General features: G+C 42.4%; 1 protein-coding gene across 1 annotated transcript in view; it reads left to right on the plus strand.

Annotated features, from left to right (window-relative positions):
• Positions 1-22480, plus strand: part of TBCD (tubulin folding cofactor D) — a 707681-nt gene that overhangs the window by 119770 nt on the left and 565431 nt on the right. Inside the window, exons 9-10 of the mRNA XM_063961004.1 lie at positions 15580-15625; positions 18557-18689. Of these exons, the coding sequence (XP_063817074.1) occupies positions 15580-15625; positions 18557-18689 (179 nt within the window). The remainder of the gene's footprint in view (positions 1-15579; positions 15626-18556; positions 18690-22480) is intronic.

Genomic DNA, 22480 nt, shown 5'->3' on the forward strand with positions numbered 1-22480 from the left:
GCACAGTAGTGCACAAAATAAAAATAAGCAGATGATGTGATGCATGAAAAGAGATCCCTCGTGCTTTGTCTCCCCTCTCCTGGCACATTTTGTACATCAAACAGCAGCAGAATAACATTAAGTCTCTACACAAGGCCACCACACTAAGCTACTCATCCTCTATAATGATACATCTGATAAGTTAATACAGTATTCCTGTACTTCACATTTTTCTTCCTCCTAAATGAAGAGAACAAATATACTTTCTTAGCACTCTATATACAAATAGAAAATTATTTACTTATATCAGTTTGTCACTATTTTTATTTGTGGAGAAGATAGATGGGGCTGATTTCATATTAAGATAATTTGCTAATTCAGCTTGTCCTGTATCGGGGGTTGCCAAACTTGGGTCCATTAATAATGTGGACAAATTTTCATTATTCATACTATTTGTTAAAACCAGTAATAAGTGTAACTGGTGTTTATTATTTTTTTAGGAGTTAACACTGACCTATTTTGCCATTTCTGCAGTCCTATATTCCTTGTTGTTTTTGTGGCTACTGAATACAGTATATTTCTAGTTGCTGGAATATCCTCTGGCACTGTTCCTTTAAAGGAAGAATTAAAGTATCTTTGTAATGTGAGTACGTCCATCTATTCAAGCTGTGCATAGATTTATTAGCCCTGATCCAGATTTCCCTGATGAGATTTGTATGGAATTACTGTTTTTAAGGAGTGATATCAGGGTAATTCAGTCAAATTATCCCACTTTATGTGACCATTAAATAGAACATGTCATCAAAACAAAAGTTACATCAGGATCCACTCTTTAAAACCTAATGTAAGAATGTCTAATCTGAGATTAACTGCTTCAGTGGTCAGCTATTTATAACGCTACTGGAGTGCTGCTGAACAGTCTTCTCATTCTTATACCTCATTGGCCACTTTCCAAAAATGTAGGCTTAAACATGGGTGTGGCCCGATTCTTATGTACATTCCATCAGGCATTTTTATACGTATTTGCCTTTTGAAATCTATGATTGATAACTGACCATGATAAAATAATCGAGAAGCTAAACTGGTCTCTGTCGCCAGCCTTCCCTCAGTAGAATTGCCTGTTCTGGGTTTATCTATTTTCCTGTCTTTCTATGTCCTGAGGCAAGGTTACATACAGCTATACACGAAGAAGGCCCCAGGCAGCTGAAACTGGTGACTTAACCTCAGTCCTGTTCTACAAGACCCACAGGCACTAAAACACACTAGATGATGCCTGAAGTCTGCTCATACCTTATTGGGGTGTGGGTATGAAGTAAAACCGGAATGTGTTGTAGCCCGTGGGGATTATATTTGTGAAGAAATAACTTGTTTTCTGCAGAACATTTATATATGTTTTGGTAGCAGAGTTTTCTTAAAAAAGATTTCCTCTTCCCTCAATTAGCATATCTGTGGGGTGCCCTTTCCAGCAGCCCCTGTAGTGTGGTGGTTCTCTTCACCATCATTGAAGCACTGCTTCCTCTACCTCATAGGCTATGCTTAGTTTCTAATACTGCTAGTACCTACTCTTCTGCCTGTTGTAGAAGCAGGGGAGGATCCAGGTAGGTTCTGGTGGAGGTGAGTATTGGCATGGGACCCCTTCATTGGTTTAGAAACATAGAATTCGACAGCAGATAAGAACCTCTTGGTTTATCAAGTCTGTCCCTTCTAGGGAGTAAAATTTGTGTATAGACTGGTTTTAAAATATTCCTTTTTTGTTTACATGTAAACAGCTACAAATACTATACATAAACATTAGTTGAACAACACCTTTTGGTGGCTTTTTGTTATTAAAAATTTCACTTAAGGTGCATACACACTTGCTGATAAAATGAGCAACGTTGCTAATTTTCGCCCTGAGCGACGACACTCATTTTCTCGTGAAGTGTGTATGCCGCCGCTGACCAGCGATGCGCAGCCCCCGCGGGTCGCTGATGACCCTTGCTGTTTGTGCAGGCATCTCAATCTGGACTGACCTCCAAGAGCTGCCTACACGGCCCGACCGCTTCTTGACGTCACTGAGCGATATCAACGTCATGTCACTCAGTGTGTATGCCCGGCTGCTGACTGCCATTCCCGGAAGGGAGAAACGCTAGGCGATGTCGCTCATAGAGCACGTCGCCTAGTGGGTACCCACCTTAGAATATGAAGAATTCTATTATTGTGGAATTTATTGGAGACCTCAATTATATAATAGCCTGGCACAGTATGTGCTGTAATCCAGAGCAATCAGTCATATATTATCCTTTTATCAGACAAACTGGCACTAGAGACCTGTAAGATGCCATGTGTGACCCCAGAATACTATATGCGTTCTGTTTGCTAGTATATAAGCTCAGGTCTAATTCACAACATTTTAACATCTAATAGTCCTCCTTTTCCGTAGGTGATCTCTCTGCATATTGACATTTTGTCACTTAGAAATTTAAAATTGTGTTATGTATTCTAAGCCATGTAGTTTGTGATTTGGATATAAAAGGTAGCCTGTCTCCAGGTAACTGCATGGATTTTCAGCTTAATTTATTACATAGGGTTTTCTACACTGTGGCTGTGATGTAGAGGTCAGTGTAAGTGGATTGTATCTTTCCTTTTTTGCGCTGTATTTGTAAATACAGGCGATGCACGTTTCTTCTAAGCTGGAATGTCCGCATGAGCTGTGGTCTCTAAGGCCTGTTTCCTCCATATTACTCATCTTCTGTGGATGAAGTGCATGTTTTATTAATTGTTATCTCCTGGGATACTGGAGTCTTAAAAGTCCTTGCTGTTACTTGGTTGCATCCTACTGGAATTGCCATGGTCCATAAAGAGCTTTGAAACATTCACATGGACTCGTTGTTGCTATGTGTAAATGGATATATACTAAAGGCATCGTGTGAACCATGCAACACTCTGGTCACTGTAATCAATAAGTGGTTAATACTGTATGTGGCACAACAAGGACATTACGAAGATCTGAACATTCGGTATAAGGGGAAACACATCAGGTCGGCTGCCAAAGACGCCTAAAACAACACTAAAGCATGTAAGAACATTCGCTCCTATTCTATACGTCCGAATACACCCACTTTTCTCAGTATGGTCTTTCTTTACTTGTATACCTTCAAGTGTACCAGTACTGGAGCTGATTTGTACTGCGACCTGTGCGTGAGGGGCCAGTAGGTGAGGAAGTTATGGGAGAGCAGGGATGATGGTGGCTTGCACAAATATTTTGCTTTGCAAACAGAGGGCATGATTGCTGTGTTTAAAAGCCTAGTACCTATATAAAGTACATATACATTTTTTACTTAAACCACAATTGCTCAGATTTTCTTAGTGCGTTGCTTTATATTTCTGGTCTACTTTTTCCTCATGTATTTAAATATTTTGTTATTAACTGCTTGGGATGTGACATAGACTGCTGCCTGGATAAAACTGTATAATAAATATAGAGCTCATCAGGCTATCACCCAACCCAAGGAAAGAAAAATAGATAAAGCAGTTTGATGAATAATTTCATAATTGTTGTGCATAGGGAGACTAATCTCAGCATCGGGATAGGCAGGATCCCGGGATCTTGAGCAAAAAACGCCAGGATTTGAGTCCCGGGATTGATGCCTCCAATCCTGGTATTTTCAAGATTAAGGAGTGCATGTTTTCAACCTGGGCAGCACTGAGCGCTAGTACTCTGCTCAGATTCTGCCTGCTTTGGGCCTCCTACGGCATGGTAGATTCTAGAACCAAGTGGGCTAAAGGACCTCTGATGTGAGGGGGAGGAGCAAGGCCAGTGAGATAGCACTTTCACTATCCATGTCAACAGTTAACTTCCGATAGTAGTCTTAACCCCTACAGCATGGATGTGAGGCTGCACATGACATCATAGAATTCACCATGTTGCAGCCCCACGCCAGCCCGTCCCTTATACAGCCACTCCCAGTCCCACTATGTGCGTGAAGTGAGCTGTGGGAGGCCGGCTTGCTAAGCGCTGAGGCGTGCTGCAGCCGTCTGGTGACAGTGACACTGTCAGTGACTGAACGGCGTCTGCGACCTGACTCTGGAACTGGCTGATGTGACTTTAGAGACTGGAGGAGGACCACTACCTGTGCTACTGCCTGCCAGTGGCTACCTGTGCCCTTGGCCGGCCCTGTCTGCCCTGTGCTCAGTAAAACTGCTGTACTGCTCCCTCTGCCTGCTAAAGCCTCAATCCTGGGTGTTCTGGTAACTGTGACTCTTATTTGCAGCCACCCACTAAGTAGGGTTTTCTCAAAATTCAGTGCCCAAGAAGGTGAAAAGGGGTAAAATCTTCTTCCCACAAAACATTTGCCCGGCTAAAACCAGTCACAGCAGCTGCTTTTACATAATTGACTTAGGTGAGCATCTATTACGTAACAGTTCCCTTTGCGATAAAGACCATGTTATCATACTGACATTAAAAACCCACCTTTTCATCAAAGCATACCCTCCCGACGCAAAACCTAGTCCTGAGGCCGCTCCTCCATCCCCCTGCCTCATGCCTTGAACATCTCTGCTTTGCTTACATACTGCCATAAGGCTACCTCCCACTTGCTTGCACCTCATGTCCTCTATCTGTCGACCCTTCCCACTAGATTGTCAGCTCTTCAGAGCAGGGCCCTCTTTCCTTTTGTTATCAAAGCCCTCTTCTCGACACATTTCACTCGCAGCTCTCCTCTACTCAGCGACCATCTATACTTGCTTATCTCCTGCTGGTAAAGGCTCATCTCCATCTATGGCCACCAGCTCCTAGTAGTACGATGATCACTCCCTCACTACTTACATCTAAGCTGTATTATGTCTTGAGAATTGTGGTGCTCTTTGTTACCTGTACTCTATTTCTGTTATTTATTGTAATGCTAAGTTTTGTCTCCCTGCACTGTCCTTTGTACGGCGCTGCGAAACACTTGTGGCGCCTTTATAAATAAAATGTAGAAATAATAATAATACGGGTTTGTAGGTCATCCGTTAAAGTTGAACCAGTTGCAATTTAAATGATGGCTCATAATTTTGCATTATGTCACGGCATGCAGTCCTGTTTGGCATGGTTTAGGTGTGACCAGTAATCATGACCATTTATGTAGCTTGGGGAGTCTCTCCTCCATGCAGGCTGTTCTGTCATTCTGTCAGCTCCATTAAACAGCTGCCGGATGCATTGTGTGGAGGAGTTTGAGGTGTGGTGCATTGTTCCTAATTACTTAGAGACGTGTTTTGCTTACACATCACATAGTGTTATTTAACAAAAATATATGGATCAAGCTGCATCTTATAGCTTTCTATGGCCTCTGTCTCAGATTACCTATGCCAGGTATTCACATTGGATGTCAGAAAAGTATTGCTTTTTGTAACTGGATGATGATGATGATGATGATGTACGACTCAAGTTCTGAGTAATAATATTATCTCTGCTTAGGAAGTCATATGGTTCCTTCCACTCATGTGAAATATTTAGCTATTCAGTTAGGTTGGGTTCTTGTGAACTGCCGGTCACCATACTGATGGCGGGATCCCGTCTTTTAGATGTCTGGCGGGGTAGTTGGGGGGAGAGCGCTATGAAGCCCCTTGCGAGCTCTGTGCGCTCTCCACAGGTTCTATTTCTTTATTATTTCTTTATTATTTATTTACAGTTTCTTATATTGCGCAGCATATTCTATTGCGCTTTACAATTGGAATCACCAGTGATAAGACAAACTGTGTAATAACAGACAGACATAGAGGTAGGAAGGCCCTGCTTCCAGCTTACAATATATAGGGAAATAGAGTCTATCCTTGTGTATCCTTCTTATTTATAGCATACCAGTTACCATATTGCAAAGACAGTCCATGAGTGGGAATAGTCCCTGTTGGTCAGCATGGCAACCGTCGGGCTGTTCACCGGTCGGGATCCCGGCGTTGACCGCATCCCATTCAGGGGTATGGATGATTGTTGAATATCTTCTTATTCAGTTTAAGCATTGTAATAGAAAATTATCTAGAAAAACATCTTAAACTTTGAACACTAAATTGTCAGATAGGAAATGTGAAATACAGTGCTCAGTATAACTTCTCATTCCATTACATAACAGCTAAAGTCTCTCCCAACATGTTTATAACCGTGTCTTCCTAGGATCTGATACTAGCCAAAAACTGATTCGAAGGAATTAGCGTTTGCATTGACATCACTGTCCCGTCCCTAAGTATAGATGGACCAATCATCAAAGTGAATTTCTGCAATGATATCACGCTGTGATAGAGCCTCTCCCTTCTAATACGGCATAGGGGATATATGGGGGGTATATTCAATTGAAGTCAAAAGCTGCAGTCTGTCGAAAAGACGGCAGTTTTCGACTTTTTAAGGTCGAATCCTTATTCGACCTATTCAATATATTCCTAAATTTTTCGACAAGTCGATGAATTCAACTTGTCGAAAAGCATGTGGATCGGTGGAATAGCTGCCGATCCACGTGCTTGTGTCGAAAACGTGGCCAAAACCTACAGATGTGGGACTGAGATGCGGACCCAGAGGAGGAGAGGGGGTAGAGCCGCAGGGAGACGGGGGACTGCCGCGGGCAGCCAGAGGAGATCAGTGCTACAGTAGCGCTGTAGCAGGATGTTACACAGCCGCGCCGCTCACGGCAGCGCCCACCCAGCTCCAGCAAGCTTGCTGGAGCCGGGTGGACACTGCAGTGAGGTCAGGCGGCTAATACACATCCTCCTGCAGCGCTACTGTAGCGCTGATCTCCTCCGTCTGCCGACGGCTGTCCCCTGCTGGTCTCCCCATGGCTCCCCCCCTCCTCCTCTGGGTTCCTCATCTCAATTCGACTTGAAAAAGTCGAATTGAGATGAGATAGAATAGGGGTTGTCGGATTCATTCCTGACAAATGCATGTCAGAATCGATCCGACGCCAATTGAGTATACCCCATGGTGTATTTAACATGAGTAATCATCCACTTATTTAATTTTGATAATGTAGCTCTGTATATCACAAGTTTTTGTTATAAATGAATAGTATTACTTGCTTTTACCCACCAACTAAATTTAGTGTATTTTTGTGAGCAGAAAAAAATATTTATAAGAATTTATTTGACTGTAATTCAGTGTTTTTATTGAGGCATGAGGTGCTTGTGCTGAAACAACTTGCTTATGCCTTAGTTATGTCATTAGTTTCTAGTTGATTTCTAGTCTGCTCTGTGTCTGCCTTCATTGTGCTTAGATAAGTTTTATGCTTTAAATGGACTGTGTCTTTGGGGGGCTTAGATGTTCAGAAAAGGAGAATGAGAGCACTTGTCCCAGCCAGATGCTCCTGCATTGCCTTGTTTTGCACCTGTGTCATATTTGGCACTTGGGGTCCAGGTAAAGCAGGTGGCTGGCTCCAGGGTATTGTCTTTAATTTACACTTGGCACAACACACCAGGATGCACTGCCAGCTCTGTGTTTGGGGTAATGTTGCCTGCGGCTGGCATACTGTGTGAAATATTTGTAAATTTATGTCTGTTCTATAAAAAGTCTCTCCCTCTGGACTGATACTTAGAAATACATTTTAACTAAAAAAACATAGAAAATAATACACTGGGACTGGTAAGAAAGAAATGGCTGTGTCATTGTGTCTACATTAAAGTGAGTCAATGCAATTACTGATTTTTAACAAAATTATGAAAGGGACAGATGATGTATGTATAATTGCTATAAGCCTAGGTTAAATATAGCATCTAAAATTATCAGGATTTGAACATATTTCGCAGCACGTTACAGAGAATATTTGGCCGTTCATATCTGACCCTGCTCCAGTGGAGCTTACAATCTATACTCCCTACCACATGTACACGTACACACATATACGTTAGGGTTAATTTTGTTAGGAGCTAATTAACCTACCAGTATATTTTTGGATTGTGGGAGGAAAAAGGAATACCCGGAGGAAACCCACGCAAGTACGGGGAGAATATACAAACTACACACAGTGCCATGGTGGGAATCGAACCAATGACCTCAGTGCTGTGAGGCAGTAATGCTAACCATTACACCATCTGTACGGGATGTAGTTATGTGACGGTCACAATACCGACCCCTACATCCCACCCCCTCGAAAATTCAGACAGTCGGCATGCTGACTAGCAGGGACTGTTATTGTACCTGTGGTGAGCGCAGCTCACCACCGAGCTTGCAGCATGGTGAGCGCACTCTGCGGCCGTGATCCCGGTGTCTGGATGCTGAGCGCCAGGATCACAACCCCAACCCGTCAGTACTGCCCTGTTTATTGTGGGACATGATATAATAAGTCTCCAGAATGTTGAGTGGTATTTGATGTGCATATAGTACACTATACCTTTCTGCAACTGAGATGCTCTGATACAAGTAGCGTACTGTATTTATCCTAACATTTTGCGTCTAAGTCATATCGCAGATGCAGTGAAAATCCACTCAGTGTATCAGACGCTAGGCTGTGACTTTAATGGCATGGGAATTGGTTTTACACAAGTATAAAGTCACAGATGAAGCACATCGTGAGGAAAAGCCATGTCCACTTGCATCGGAGCCCTTCTTACACAGTTCAGACTAAGGGGTATATTTAATTAGTGTCGAAAGCTGCCGTCTGTCGAAAAGACGGCAGTTTTCGACTTTATAAGGTCGAATCGTGATTCGAGCTATTCAATCCCAAGCATTTTTATTCGACAAGTCTGGGAATTCGACTTGTCGAATAGTACGTGAATCGGCGGTATAGCTGCCGATTCACGTACTTTTGAGGGAAACGGGGCCAAATTCGACAGGATTTGGCCCCGTTTCCGACCATATCTGTCCGACATAAAAAAAATGTCGGACTGAGATGTGGGACCCAGAGGAGGAGAGGGGGGAAAGCCGCTGGGAGACGGGGGACAGACGCAGGGCATACAGGGGAGAGAAGCGCTACAGCACAGTGCTGCAGCAGGATGTCTCACAGCCACGCCGCTCACTGCAGCGTCCACCAGTCTCCAGCAAGTGAGGTCACGCTTGCTGGCGCCGGGTGGACACTGCCGTGAGGTCGGGCGACTGTGTGACATCCTTCTGCAGCCCTACTGTAACACTGCTCTCCTCCGTCTGTCCGCCGGCTGTCCCCGCTGGTCTCCCAGCAAAGTGCAAAAGTACTTTATTATTATGCTATTGTTACTTTTATAGACGCCATTTTTTTTCCTTTTTCTTCCTTCTGTATCCCTTTTGAGTTATGAAAGTTTTTAGTAAAAAATTACTGAAAAGAAATAACAGATGGATAGTGTGGAATACGAAGGACGAGAGGGAGGGCTGTAGGTTATGTCTCAGAAGGTGCAGTATGGAGAAAGTAGAATGGCTACTCTATTATCTTCACACAAAAAAAGAGATCTGATTAAGATTGTATGTATTGATTATGATATTTCAGATGTTTTTGTGAAGTCTCCTTCCTATCTGTTAGACACGCACACAAATGAAGCTCTAGAGATCTTTTCGATTTTAATTTGACTTCAGATACCTTTCACTCCCGTAACATATCAGGTATTGAGATCATAGGCTTTGCACAAAATATCATGGTTGGGACTCCATTGTATCTGTTAAGATGTTGCTACGTTGCAGACTGATGAACCTTTTCTGTACCATCCCAGTACAAGTACCTAATAATAAATAACTTTCTTATAGAAGTGCAGAATTATGTATGAAGTCACAGAAAAAAAGCAATACTATCTAAAGTGTTATTGTAAAGGTGTAGGCTGGGAGAGGCATATACTATTTCTGGTATTTCAGGAAACGTTTAAAGCTTTGGAGGCTGGTAAGAGTATTATAAGGTGTGATTGAGAATTCTGTGAGTGGGAAGCTAAAGTCTTATAGACAGGAGTGTGAGAAGGCGAGCGAGGTATAGGTTAGAGGTAGCTAAGAGAGTTTGAGCGGTAGATAAATTGGAGATGATAGGTAAGGTTGGTGTTCTTGAGTGCTGTGTAATTAAGGGTGGTTTTCAGATGGTTTGTAGTGATGAGAGACATTTTGCAGCAGGATGTAGGATTACTGTATAGAAGATAGGTGAATGTGACGGGATCCGGTCTGAAGGTCGACACTATCTAGGTCGACCACTAAATGTCGACAGTCACTAGGTTGACATGGATGAAAGGTCAACAGGGTTTCTAGGTCGACGTGCTAGTTCGACAGGTCAAAATGTCGACATGAGTTTTTTTTAAAAAAAAATCTTACATTTTTTTCTTACTTCACGATCCACGTGGACCACGATTGGAACGGTAATCTGAAGCATGGCGAGCGAAGCGAGCCATGCGAGGGGACACGGTGCACTAATTGGGATTCCCGGTCACTTTACGAAGAAAACAACACCCAAAAAAAAACAAAAAACCTCACGTCGACCTTTTGACCTGTTGACCTACCACATGTCGACCTAGAAACCCTGTCGACCTTCCATCCATGTCGACCTAGTGACTGTCGACCTATAGTGGTCGACCTAAACACAACCTAGATACTGTCGATTTGATGATCCACACCCGAATGTGACCCCCATGCTACGAGTGTTAAAAGGTTGGGGTTTGCAGATGATTGGTTTTTTTTAGACTCCAACCCAAGTCCTTTGGACTCTCTAATAGAGAAAATTGCAGAATTCCAAGATTTCTAGATTCCAAGTCAACTTCGATAAATCCACAGCTTTGAAACTAAAACTGGGATAACCAGGCCATCATGGCCTACAAATATCCTGTTAAACTAGACTCACCATCCAATAAAGTGTTTGGGTATACAGTTGTCTAAAAATGTAACCAAACTTCTCAATATACAGTAATATCATGAAAATTATATGTGGCTTACGAAGGGACCTGGAAGGTTGAACCACCTTTGCCTTTTCTTACCTCAGGAGACCAAATCTAACTATCCCTTTGCAGTCCTTACTTCTGCCATTGATTAAATCTGATACTCAATAAATCAAATAATTACTTTTGCACATTTATTTGGCGACAGAAGCTTTTTTCGGTTTATCCTAAATTACATCAACCCATTGGCAATTAGTCCATAAATTTTGAAAATGTGGCTTATATCCATAAATCTCAGTTATGTTATTTGAGAGTCCAGCTCTTTGGCAAACATTTGGTTTTCCAGAAGAGTGAGTATATATGTATTCAGATGAAACATAAGCCCCTCAGCCTTTTTACATACCTAGGAACAGGGACTTTCTAATTTGTTGTTAAGAAACCAGTGCACAAATATTGGTTTATTTAATGCTATAAATATATTTTGAATCCATATGGATCTATCCACCTGTCATAGCACTGATTAACAGCTTGATCCTTCACATGGTGGTTATGTGCTGAAAACTGTAGACCAACTACTGAGATAGTGACAGGATGTTCTCACAAGTTGGCTTATATGCAAACCATTGTTCATTAAGTGTAATTACATTGTTCTCCCATGAAACAGTCCTCTTGGTAGGGTTTTTTTTTTAAACATGGCATCCATTGAAAAAAAGCCATATCTATCCACTAGTATACTTTACTTCACGTCTCTATTGATAATGCTAAATTATCAGCAGGCTGTACGCTCTAATTTCCCGGGTTTTAAAATGGGTAACTTATTAGGTGCTTAATAATTACATCTGATTCATAATCTGTGGAGATGCATTGATTGAAAGCAAAGAAGTAAACCAATCTTTGACACACAGAAGAATGGATTCGGTATGATATACCAATGGACAGGATGCTGGCGGTCACAATACCGACAGCGACATCCTGACCATCAGAATGCCGACAGCCCCGCAGAAAGTACTCTAACCTCCACTGCCACCTACCCTAATCCTCCCTTGTGGGTGCCTAACTCTCTCCCTGGTGGTGCCTAACCTCCCTTTCCCGCTGCCTAAACCTAACTTTCCCCGCTTGGTGCCTAACACCCCCTCCCCGTTACCTAACCATCCCCTTCCCGTCCCTGCACCCTAACCCCCCTTCTAATGCCTAAACCTAACCTGTCATCCACCCCCACCCCTGGCAGGGTCATCTAGCTAAAGGTACGTTCGGGAATCTAGACATAAGAATGTTGATTGCCGGGATCCCGAGCTCCTTTGGGATTTTGATGCCAACATTATGCCATCGTTCGGGATTCTGGACTCTGTACTTTTCCCACTAGTAGCCCCAAAGCAGCGGCTCCAGATGTAAATCTAATGGCTTTTCTTAGTTTTAAATGCATTCCAATGGGCAAAACTTCACTTTGTAACCTTCATAGCAGCAGAGAAACTGCTGGACTGGCCTTATCTATTATCTATCTGGAGCCAATATCCGTTTGGAAGGATTACAAGGTAGCAGAACAAGGATCCTGGAAGGTTCTTTGAATGGAAGTTTTTACATAAAGCTCCTAGCCTAGGCTTCACATATGCAGGGTGTAGAGCTAACTCAGCCTTCCCTCACCCAGGCAGTACATGGACAGGAGGGTACCCTCTTCTTTGAGTACAGTGTTAAATTCTGATCATGGCCCAAGTACAGTTAACGTTTGCCGTCTAACTTCATGCAGTGCTTGTTCAAGGGACATAAAACTGTATTATCTTCTGTCAGCCTGTCTTTTTAAACTACCACCTTTTTAAGTGGGTTTTATATAAACCAGTGGTTCCCAAACTGTGTGCCTAGGCACCCCAGGGTACTGCATGGTTCTGGCAGGGGTGCCTCGGGTTGGGGATCAAGGACCAAATGGTCAAGGTGATAGGCGAAACCAGTGATAGTGGCTGTCAGTCATAAAATCAGTTTACAAACAGAAGCAAAACTGTATACCACCATATAACTGAACCATTATATCTTAATTTAATATTTATTTTCAAAATGCTGCGATGGGTGTGCTGTGAGAAAAATTATGACACTCTACTCTAGGGCGCCGTGATTCAAGTAAGTTTGGGAACCACTGGTAAGAACCATCTGTTTGAGTGGTCATTGGCAAATAACCTTTTCCTAAAGATCTTGTGGTTTTCTTGCAAGACACTCACAGTATATCTGCTGTGTTTCTGTGGGCAACAACCGACAGTCTCATCCATCTTCTGTCTATCCTGTTCGAACCAAGTTAGTGGACTTAATGCTTTTCATGCTCCCTAGCGGTACAGACGCAAAGTAAGCAGTCAGGGCTGTTACAGTAAGAAGGTCTACAATCGATATGTCAACACCATATGGTCGATGGTAAAAAGGCCATCATGGACAAAAGGTCAACAAATGAAAAGGTCAACACTTGAAAAAGGTGGACATAGTTTTCCTTTTTTTGTGTGTGTGTGCTGTTTTCGTTGTCTTAGCACACGGACCCCCAATAAGTGCACTGCGTGCCCTCGCATGGCTGGCCATGCTTCGGGCAAGTTGCCTTGCTACGCTACTGCTGTAGCACCACATGGAATGGGCAATAACTGCAGGATGCTGATGGTGAGAGGAGATCCAAAACAAATCTTTGCTGAGAGAGTGGCAAAGTAAGCCCTTCTTGTCCCAACAGGTGAGGGGAATGACAGCCGTAGTCAAGGCTGAAAATGATGAATCCGTAGACAAGACTTTATTTGCATATGTATATTCATTTCCTACACATTCTTGTTTTTCTGACATTTTTTTTCTTTCTTTTTCTTTAATCTCATAATTTTGTATTATTAGTGATTCAATGCATAGCACTTACATGAATGTACAGTATGCTGAAAATTCCTGTGTGGTTTATTCCTGCTCATTCATCTCCTTAGTTATAAGGAATGGGAGATATGGCACATTACATGTTATTAACACTTGCAAAATAAGCATTGTGTGGCATCTTGCCAAGCTATAATTAATTACATGTCTAAGAGCAAATTAGGTCAGCTCATCCCAGTATGCCGAAGCACATAAAGTCTTTGGTATGCAAATAATGAGGGCAACTATGCAGCAGGTATTATGTCTGTTAGTGCTGCTTTGGGCCTTTGGTATGATGGAGACAGTGATGGCTAAAAACTAATATTGCTCAAAGGTACTAAACTGTGCTAAGACCAATCAAACATTTTGCTTCATTGTCATAATTGCTCTAAACCAGTGGTTCCCAAACTTTTTCAATTGCTGCACCCCAGAGTATTAGAATTTTTTTTTTTTCACGGCACCCCTAGGTCAAATGTTTTTATTGAGAAAATCGCATAAAAAATATTAAATTAAGTAAATTGTGTTTATATGTCATCCTTAGGCTCAGTTATGTGGTGAGGTACAGGATTTGCCCCTGTTTATACACATTTTAGGATTGACAGCCACAAGCACTGGTTTTGACGATTATATTGACCATAAATAATTTGAACTGGTCCTGGACCACCAACACTGGGAACCCGTGCAAATGCCTCAGGTTCCACCGCACCCAGTTTGGGAACCACTTCTCTTGACAAGAAGTTAATATCTAATTAGTTTGCAGATTTGCACTGCAACGTTTTCCCATACGTCTATCGAAAGCATAAGGTCATTACCTTCATTAGAGTTCATATTCAGACATAAATGCACTAGGGTTCTTCCTTTAATGATTTATTGATCACTGATACTGCTTTGTCTTTACTCAGGTTATTGACTTCCTATACTTGATGAATGAACATCAAGTAATGACCCCGAGTTGCAATCCCCTCTTGTACCCTTCTAATTTGTGTTTGACTAATCAAATTGATAATCTGGATGATTGCTGTGGACTAATAGGTTTTATTGGTGCATGTGATTTTCCAAGAAATATGTGGCATCTGGTGTAAAAATAATACTTTGTTGTAAATATCTGAGTTGACTTCTAATTCAGTTGGATGCATGAAATCCGTTTCATATACGTAGAAGTGAATTACATAGACTACTGTGCACATCTGTAGGAACCAAAAAAGAACATTTAAATATTGCTAAAGTGTGCGTTCTGGGATCATCTGGACAGATCTGACCTGAATAATTAATACAATCGCACCCTGCTTTAATTCTACTTTCTTTATATTCCTTTTCTATATGTAATTAAAAAAATTATATATGCGTAGTGATGAGAAGGAATTCTCTCTCTGTAGCCTTAGCTGATATAAGGGTTTCCCAACTGAGCCCCAGGATATAGTGTTTAGATTATAGAAGGTATCTCTGTCGCTGAGAGGGGAATGGTAATAACTATAGGAATGTCAGTGATACTATAGATTGTTACTAAACTATCCCTTACTCCTTATGTAAAAGAGCTAATTAGTATTAGTGGGAATTTGTTTAGATGACCATCAGGTAGCAGGAGATAACTTCTATTATCGGGTTGGGTTCGGTTGACCGGTGTTTGGGATCTCGTTGGTCATTATACCGACACCGGGATCCTGATCTTTAAATTGCCGGCAGGGGGCAAGCGCAACAAGCCCCCTGCGGGCTTGCTGCGCTCGGCATGTTGCGGGCTCAGTGGTGACAAGTAGTCGCCACGGGTTCTATTACCACTCTGAGGGTGTAGTGGACATCCACAAGTGGGAATAATCCCTGTCAGTTGGCATGCTGACTGTCGGGCTGGTAATTAGTTGGTATTCCGGCGTCGTTATACTGACTGGGGTCTCCCGACCGCCGGTCACATAACTACATCCCCTATTATCTTATCTTTCCTACTGTATGTGTGTAAGAAATCTAGCATGTTCTTAACAAATCTATTTTCATTTTTAGGCCCAGCTTTTCAAACACGGGAAGAGAGAGGACTGTTTGCCTTATGGTGAGAGGCCTATACATGTTTAAGATAATTTGCATTTAATGTGACCTGTTGCAGTATTTTAGGCTCTCCATTGCAATAGTCCCTCCGTTACTCATTTCATTATTTTAGTCCTAGGTTCAGACCTGTGTATAATTAATTTATTTACATTCTGATTTCATTATTCTATATACCATTCATCTGTTGTGTGTTGCCTGACATCCGCTCTCCTCTCAGCTCTCAACATATAGACTGCACTGTTTAATATAGGTTTACCGTCCATCCCCATCCATTTTTTTTATTTTAATTTCCATCTTCTGTGCTCCTGGTTCACTTACATCTGTGTCACCTACATCTTACGTCCATGGTCTTATCCATCCATCTCTTCCCTCCAATCTTCAATCTTTCCCTCCTATTGAGCTATCATTCCTTCTCTGACTCCTGCTTTTCCCTCTCCTCATGCATTATTTCCCTCACCAGAATCCTGTTTCCCCCCCCCCAGACTCTCCCTTATCTTCAGAATCTACCTCTTTACCTCTTCAGCATTTCATTACTGTTTATCTAACCAGTTCCCCTTTCTCACTGCAGTGTCTTTGTTCTCCTGCCTTCGTATACCCTTAGATGAAACATGGTCACATCAACACACCACTCCTGTTATGTTATGCTTTTACTTGGGGAGTTTTTATCTCTTTAACATGAAGATAAGTGCATTATATGAAACATCGGAGTAATAGCATATACAAAGACAGACGTCATGGTCTAATGCTGGGTACACACCTAAAGATATATCTGCAGAATAATTGATCTGCAGATATATGTAAAGCCGGATCGGGCAGTTTGCTGTGCATACACACTGCCTGAACCGTCCGGGACTGATGTCATGAACTGGGCGGACATTTACACATGCCCGCCCAGATCATCTGTCAGTCACAGCTGGCTGCTGCAGCTGGTGTACAGGCGGTCGGCTGACCGTCCGTACACACACACCGACGTGCCAATAGATCTAACGATCTATTGGCCGTTGACTGTGCAGCAGGGCCGATGCTATATGTCTGTGAACAACGGTATTTACAGAGATATCACTCGTACATACTGGTCGACAGACCCGTGATATATCGGACATTCAAGAGAACGGCCGATATATCAGCCAGTGCGTACGCACCTTTAGATCAAATATTTGTTTTTGCTAAAATCAACGTACATTAGCTATACATACACTCTGGATAATAAGCTATACATTGTACAATAAATACGGTATAACAGTCCAGTTATGCAGTGCAGCTCCTGGACACACTCTACAATAAATCCTACCAGATCATGTTTTCCCAAGTTATAAATTATTGACCTTTATTTTATATAAGAGAGAGTGCAGCTTCTCCTGTCACTTATACACTTATAAGCATATTTGAAGTCATGGATGAGTTATGCGAATACCTAAAGGTGCAAGGTTCCAAGTACAGATTTCAAAAACTCAAACGTCCACTATCTGTAGTAATTTATAGTAGTAATTTACTGTTGATCCTTGTTCCATACAGCTTTTCCAAATGGATTTAGATGGAATGATATCTAAACTCACTGATATAATATGTACTAGTCTAAAGTTTTAGAGCACCCCATTTCCCTGTTTTTTATAAACATTTAAGCAACTAAAATCCAGTGAATAACATGAAATGATACAGGGGTAAGCTGTAAAGTGCTAGGGGGTAAAAAAGAAAAGAAAAATGGTTTACGTTAGTAAAAAATGAAACCTTATGTAATATTGAGAGTTATACAATACTTTTTTCATGCATCAATAAAAGGTTTAAGAACTTACTGATATTTTGCAGCAGTGAAAACAAGTCTTGCATGGGCCGCCACCAGCAGACTACTAAAGACTGGAAGAAGGTCTTATAAATCGATGAATCAAAATTTAAAATTTTTGGTCCATCGTGCAGAGTTTTTGTGCACCATGAAATAGGCTAAAGGATGGTTCCTCAGTGTATGGAATTTATTAAGCAGCAGCTTGTAAAAGCGCCCACTTCCTGCCGTGTTTAAGCTAAAAAAATATAAAGGTCAATGCTTTTAATAGAGCAACACCTCATTTTTCCAAACAGGAGACAACAGTTTTCTGATTGTAGGTTTTCCATTATTCCTTTTGATTTTTATTACACCTTTTTAACTGGCATCGTAGTCAATTTGCTTCCACACACACTGCGACACTGGGCCAATTGCCTGCTACCAGCTGCAATCATTGCCCCGTGTAGACCTTTTCACATTTGTTTTGGAGTCCATTTGCGTTGTTTGTCATTTTTATCTCATTAGATGAATGTTTTGTTTTTTTTATATATATTTTTATTGAATGATCTAAAATACATTAACAAAGCACATAAAAATAATGACATTCTTATACAATGATAGAAAGGGCAATTGAAAATATAAATTGGCGATGATAAAATATAACTTTGTAAGCCACGTAGAGTGACTACCGTTAAAGAGTGAAATAGGTGCGAACATACTTCAAATAAATATATACATACAGTATATATAATATATAAATGTATAGGTGTATAAGATCGGCTTCGGGTATCATGCACTTAAACAGTATCAAAGGAAACCCCAATAATACAGCATAATTTAGTAGAAAACGGCAGATGAGCAACAATGCAGTGCTAGATTAAATCTTTTAATAATTATACCCACGTGTAACACAGGAATGAACTGAAATTCTGATTTAATTCAAAAGATCATTCAGAAATTTGTTCAACAAAGTTCATCATTTTGGCCAGCCATTAGCTTGTGTGTGGACAGACAGGCTAGTTATAAGTAAGCAATCGTTTTATTGCGCTTGTTATTGTACTGAAAATCGCAAGTATCTCATCCAGATAGATGCAGATAAAAAACAGATTCCATCAGTCTGAGCATCTTTGCCTCAAAGTCGTAAAGTCTGTGCTGATTTGATCCTTTTCTTTAATACAGCCGCAACTGTACTGGACACACTGGATAACTGCAAGCTCCGTGATAGCAACCACACTGTCCTTCGGAAGCTGGGAGTGAAGCTTGTCCAGCGACTTGGACTCACTTTCCTTAAAACCAAGGTTGCCAAGTGGAGGTAAGTAATAATGCTCAATCTCCTAACCAGCTACTGTTAGTTTCCTACCATTTTAGTTCTTCAGTATTTTGTATCACAAATTGCATTTAGAAGAGTATATATAACCTGAGAAGGTGCAGGGGATCATTCATAAGTGAATGCAGATTCCAGAAGGGGCAACTTGTTGCTTGTTGTGTTTATAAATAGTGTAGTAATATGTTTACAGGGTAGTTTGTAAAACACCTCATGCTACATATATCTTATACAGGTTGAGTATCCCTTATCCAAAATGCTTGGGACCAGAAGTATTTTGGATATCGGATTTTTCCGTATTTTGGAATAATTGCATACCATAATGAGATATCATGGTGATGGGACCTAAATCTAAGCACAGAATGCATTTATGTTTCATATACACCTTATACACACAGCCTGGAGATTTTAGCCAATATTTTTTATAACTTTGTGCATTAAACAAAGTGTGTCTACATTCACACAATTCATTTATGTTTCATATACACCTTATATACACAGCCTGAAGGTCATTTAATACAATATTATTAATAACTTTGTGTATTAAACAAAGTTTGTGTACATTGAGCCATCAAAAAACAAAGGTTTCACTATCTCACTCTCACTCAAAAAAGTCCGTATTTCGGAATATTCCGTATTTCGGAATATTTGGATATGGGATACTCAACCTGTATAATAAAAGGCTAATGCTGTTCCTCACCTGTGTGGGGGGAACTCAAGTGTTCTGCGCGCCGGCATCCACTAGATGGCGCCCATGGAGCAATTCAAGTGTTGATCCGTTTGGGCGCGCGCAGCTGCCATTGCTGACAATACTTTGATGATGATCTGTCATTTTGACAGGCTGGTAAGTAGTATTTATATATTTTATAAACCCAATGCTACATAAAAATCGTCTACATAGTGTGCCAAAGTTTAGATTGAGATTGTCTTCTTCCACTTATTAATGTTTTATTGACTGAGGGCCTAATTCAGTATGGATTGCAATTGCAAAGCTGCTTGCAGCAGCTGTGTCAATGCAATCCTTAGCAATGCAGGTGCAGGAGGAGGTGCATCTACGACACGTCTCCCGTTTTCAGCAAGGCTGGGCGCCCCCTTCCCTCTCCCCAAATGCCTCTGCTTGTCAGTCGGGCAGAGGCGTTCGCATTACTGTGATGCGAATGAAGGACCCATTCTGCGCATGCGCAGTTTCCAGACTGTCGGAAAACTGCTTGTTGGATCGCTTATGCCATCCAATCTGAATTCGGTTCTGAGTTGGTAGTTCTATAGTGATCCCAAGCAAGACCCCATCTTTTTATATTATCTGTCATTCACTTAATGCCCATTCACATTCTTCATATGAGTGAAAAGACCAAGATCGTAATATAGACTCCTCACAACTGGAGCTTTCAGTTTAGATAGAGAAATATTTACTTTAAGATTTGATGACACTGATCTAAAGATTTTAAGGTAAGAAAATCCTTTTCTATAAGGCGTTTTTCTCTGACGTCCTAGTGGATGCTGGGGACTCCGTAAGGACCATGGGGAATAGACGGCTCCGCAGGAGACTGGGCACATCTAAAGAAAGATTTAGGTCTATCTGGTGTGCACTGGCTCCTCCCCCTATGACCCTCCTCCAAGCCTCCGTTAGATTTCTGTGCCCGGCTGAGCTGGATGCACACTAGGGGCTCTCCTGAGCTCCTTGGAAGAAAGTGTTTGTTAGGTTTTTTATTTTCAGTGAGACCTGCTGGCAACAGGCTCACTGCATCGAGGGACTAAGGGGAGAAGAAGTGAACCTACCTAAGTGGTGGTAGCTTGGGCTTCTTAGGCTACTGGACACCATTAGCTCCAGAGGGATCGAACACAGGACCCGACCTCGTCGTCCGTTCCCGGAGCCGCGCCGCCGTCCCCCTTACAGAGCCAGAAGCAAGAAGGTGGTCCGGAAAATCGGCAGCTGAAGACTTCTGTCTTCTCCAAGGTAGCGCACAGCACTGCAGCTGTGCGCCATTGCTCCTCATGCACACCACACACTTCGGTCACTGATGGGTGCAGGGCGCTGGGGGGGGGGGCGCCCTGAGCAGCAATACTGACACCTTGGCTGGCAAACTGGCACCATATATAGCCCCAGAGGCTATATAGGTGCTTTTTAACCCCTGCCAGAATCCATAAAAATGCGGGAGAAAGTCCGCGAAAAAGGGGCGGAGCTATCTCCTTTCAGCACACTGGCGCCATTTTTCCCTCACAGCTCCGTTGGAGGGAAGCTCCCTGGCTCTCCCCTGCAGTCAATACTACAGAAAGGGTTAAAAAGAGAGGGGGGGCACAATTTAGGCGCAGTATACAATATATATAGGCAGCTATAAGGGAAAACACTCTTATATGTGATATCCCTGTGATATATAGCGCCCTGGTGTGTGCTGGCATACTCTCCCTCTGTCTCCCCAAAGGGCTTTGTGGGGTCCTGTCCTCTGTCAGAGCATTCCCTGTGTGTGTGCTGTGTGTCGGTACGGCTGTGTCGACATGTATGAGGATGATAATGATGTGGAGGCGGAGCGAATGCCTGTAAATGTGATGTCACCCCCTGCGGGATCGACACCGGTGTGGTTGGACTTATGGAAGGATTACGTGAAAGTGTCAACTCCTTACACAAAAGGTCGACGACACAGAACAGCCGGCTACTCAGCTTGTGCCTGTTCCAGCGTCTCAAATGTCATGGGGGGCTCTAAAAACGCCCGCTACCTCAGATGGCAGAAACAGATGTCAACACGGATACCGACTCCAGTGTCGACGACGATGAGACTAGTGTACCCTCCAAATAGGTCCACCCGTTACATGATTGAGGCAATGAAAAATGTATTACACATTTATGATAATACCCCAGGTACCACATAAAAGGGTATTATGTTTGGTGAGAGAAAACTACCAGTAGTTTTTCCTGCATCTGAGAAAATAAAATGAGGTGTGTGAGGAAGCGTGGTCTTCCCCCGGTAAGAAATTGATAATTTCTAAACGGTAATTGGCAGCGTACCCTTTCCCGCCAGAGGATAGGTCACGTTGGGAAACACCCCATAGGGTAGATACAGCGCTTACACGCTTATCAGAAAAGGTGGCACTACCGTCTCCGGATACGGCCGCCCTGAAGGAACCTGCTGATAAAAAGCAGGGGGTTACCCTGAAAGATATAGTCACACACTCGGGCATTATATTGCGACCAGCCATTGCTTCGGCATGGATGTGCAGTGCTCCCGCTGCGTGGTCAGATTCCCTGTCGGAAAATTACTATGGATAGGGACAATATTTTGCTGACAATAGAGCATATAAAAGACGTGGTCTTATACATGCGTGATGCACAGAGGGATATTTGCCGGCTGGCATAAAAAATAAGCGCTAGGTCCATTGCCGCCAGACGGGGGTTATGGACTCGGCAATGGTCAGGCGATGCCGACTCGAATCAACACATGGAAGTTTTGCCCTATAAGGGGGTAAAATTGTTTGGGGATGGTCTTTCAGACCTCGTTTCCACAGCTACTGCTGGGAAATCGATTTTTTTGCCACAGGCTACCCCACAACAAAAGAAAGCACCGTATCATCAAGTACAGTCCTTTCGGCCCCAGAAAAGCAAGAGGGCTAGAGGCTCATCCTTTCTGCCGAGAGGCAAAGGTAGAGGAAAAAGCTGCAGCACACAGCTAGTTCCCAAGAGCAGAAATCCTCCCTGCGTCCGGTAAGTCCACAGCATGACGCTGGGGCTGCTCAGGCGGATCCGGGTACGGTGGGGGCCCGTCTCAGAAATTTCAGCGCCCAGTGTG

The sequence above is a fragment of the Pseudophryne corroboree genome, chromosome 3 (genome assembly GCF_028390025.1).
Source record: "Pseudophryne corroboree isolate aPseCor3 chromosome 3, aPseCor3.hap2, whole genome shotgun sequence".
Classification (NCBI taxonomy): domain Eukaryota; kingdom Metazoa; phylum Chordata; class Amphibia; order Anura; family Myobatrachidae; genus Pseudophryne; species Pseudophryne corroboree.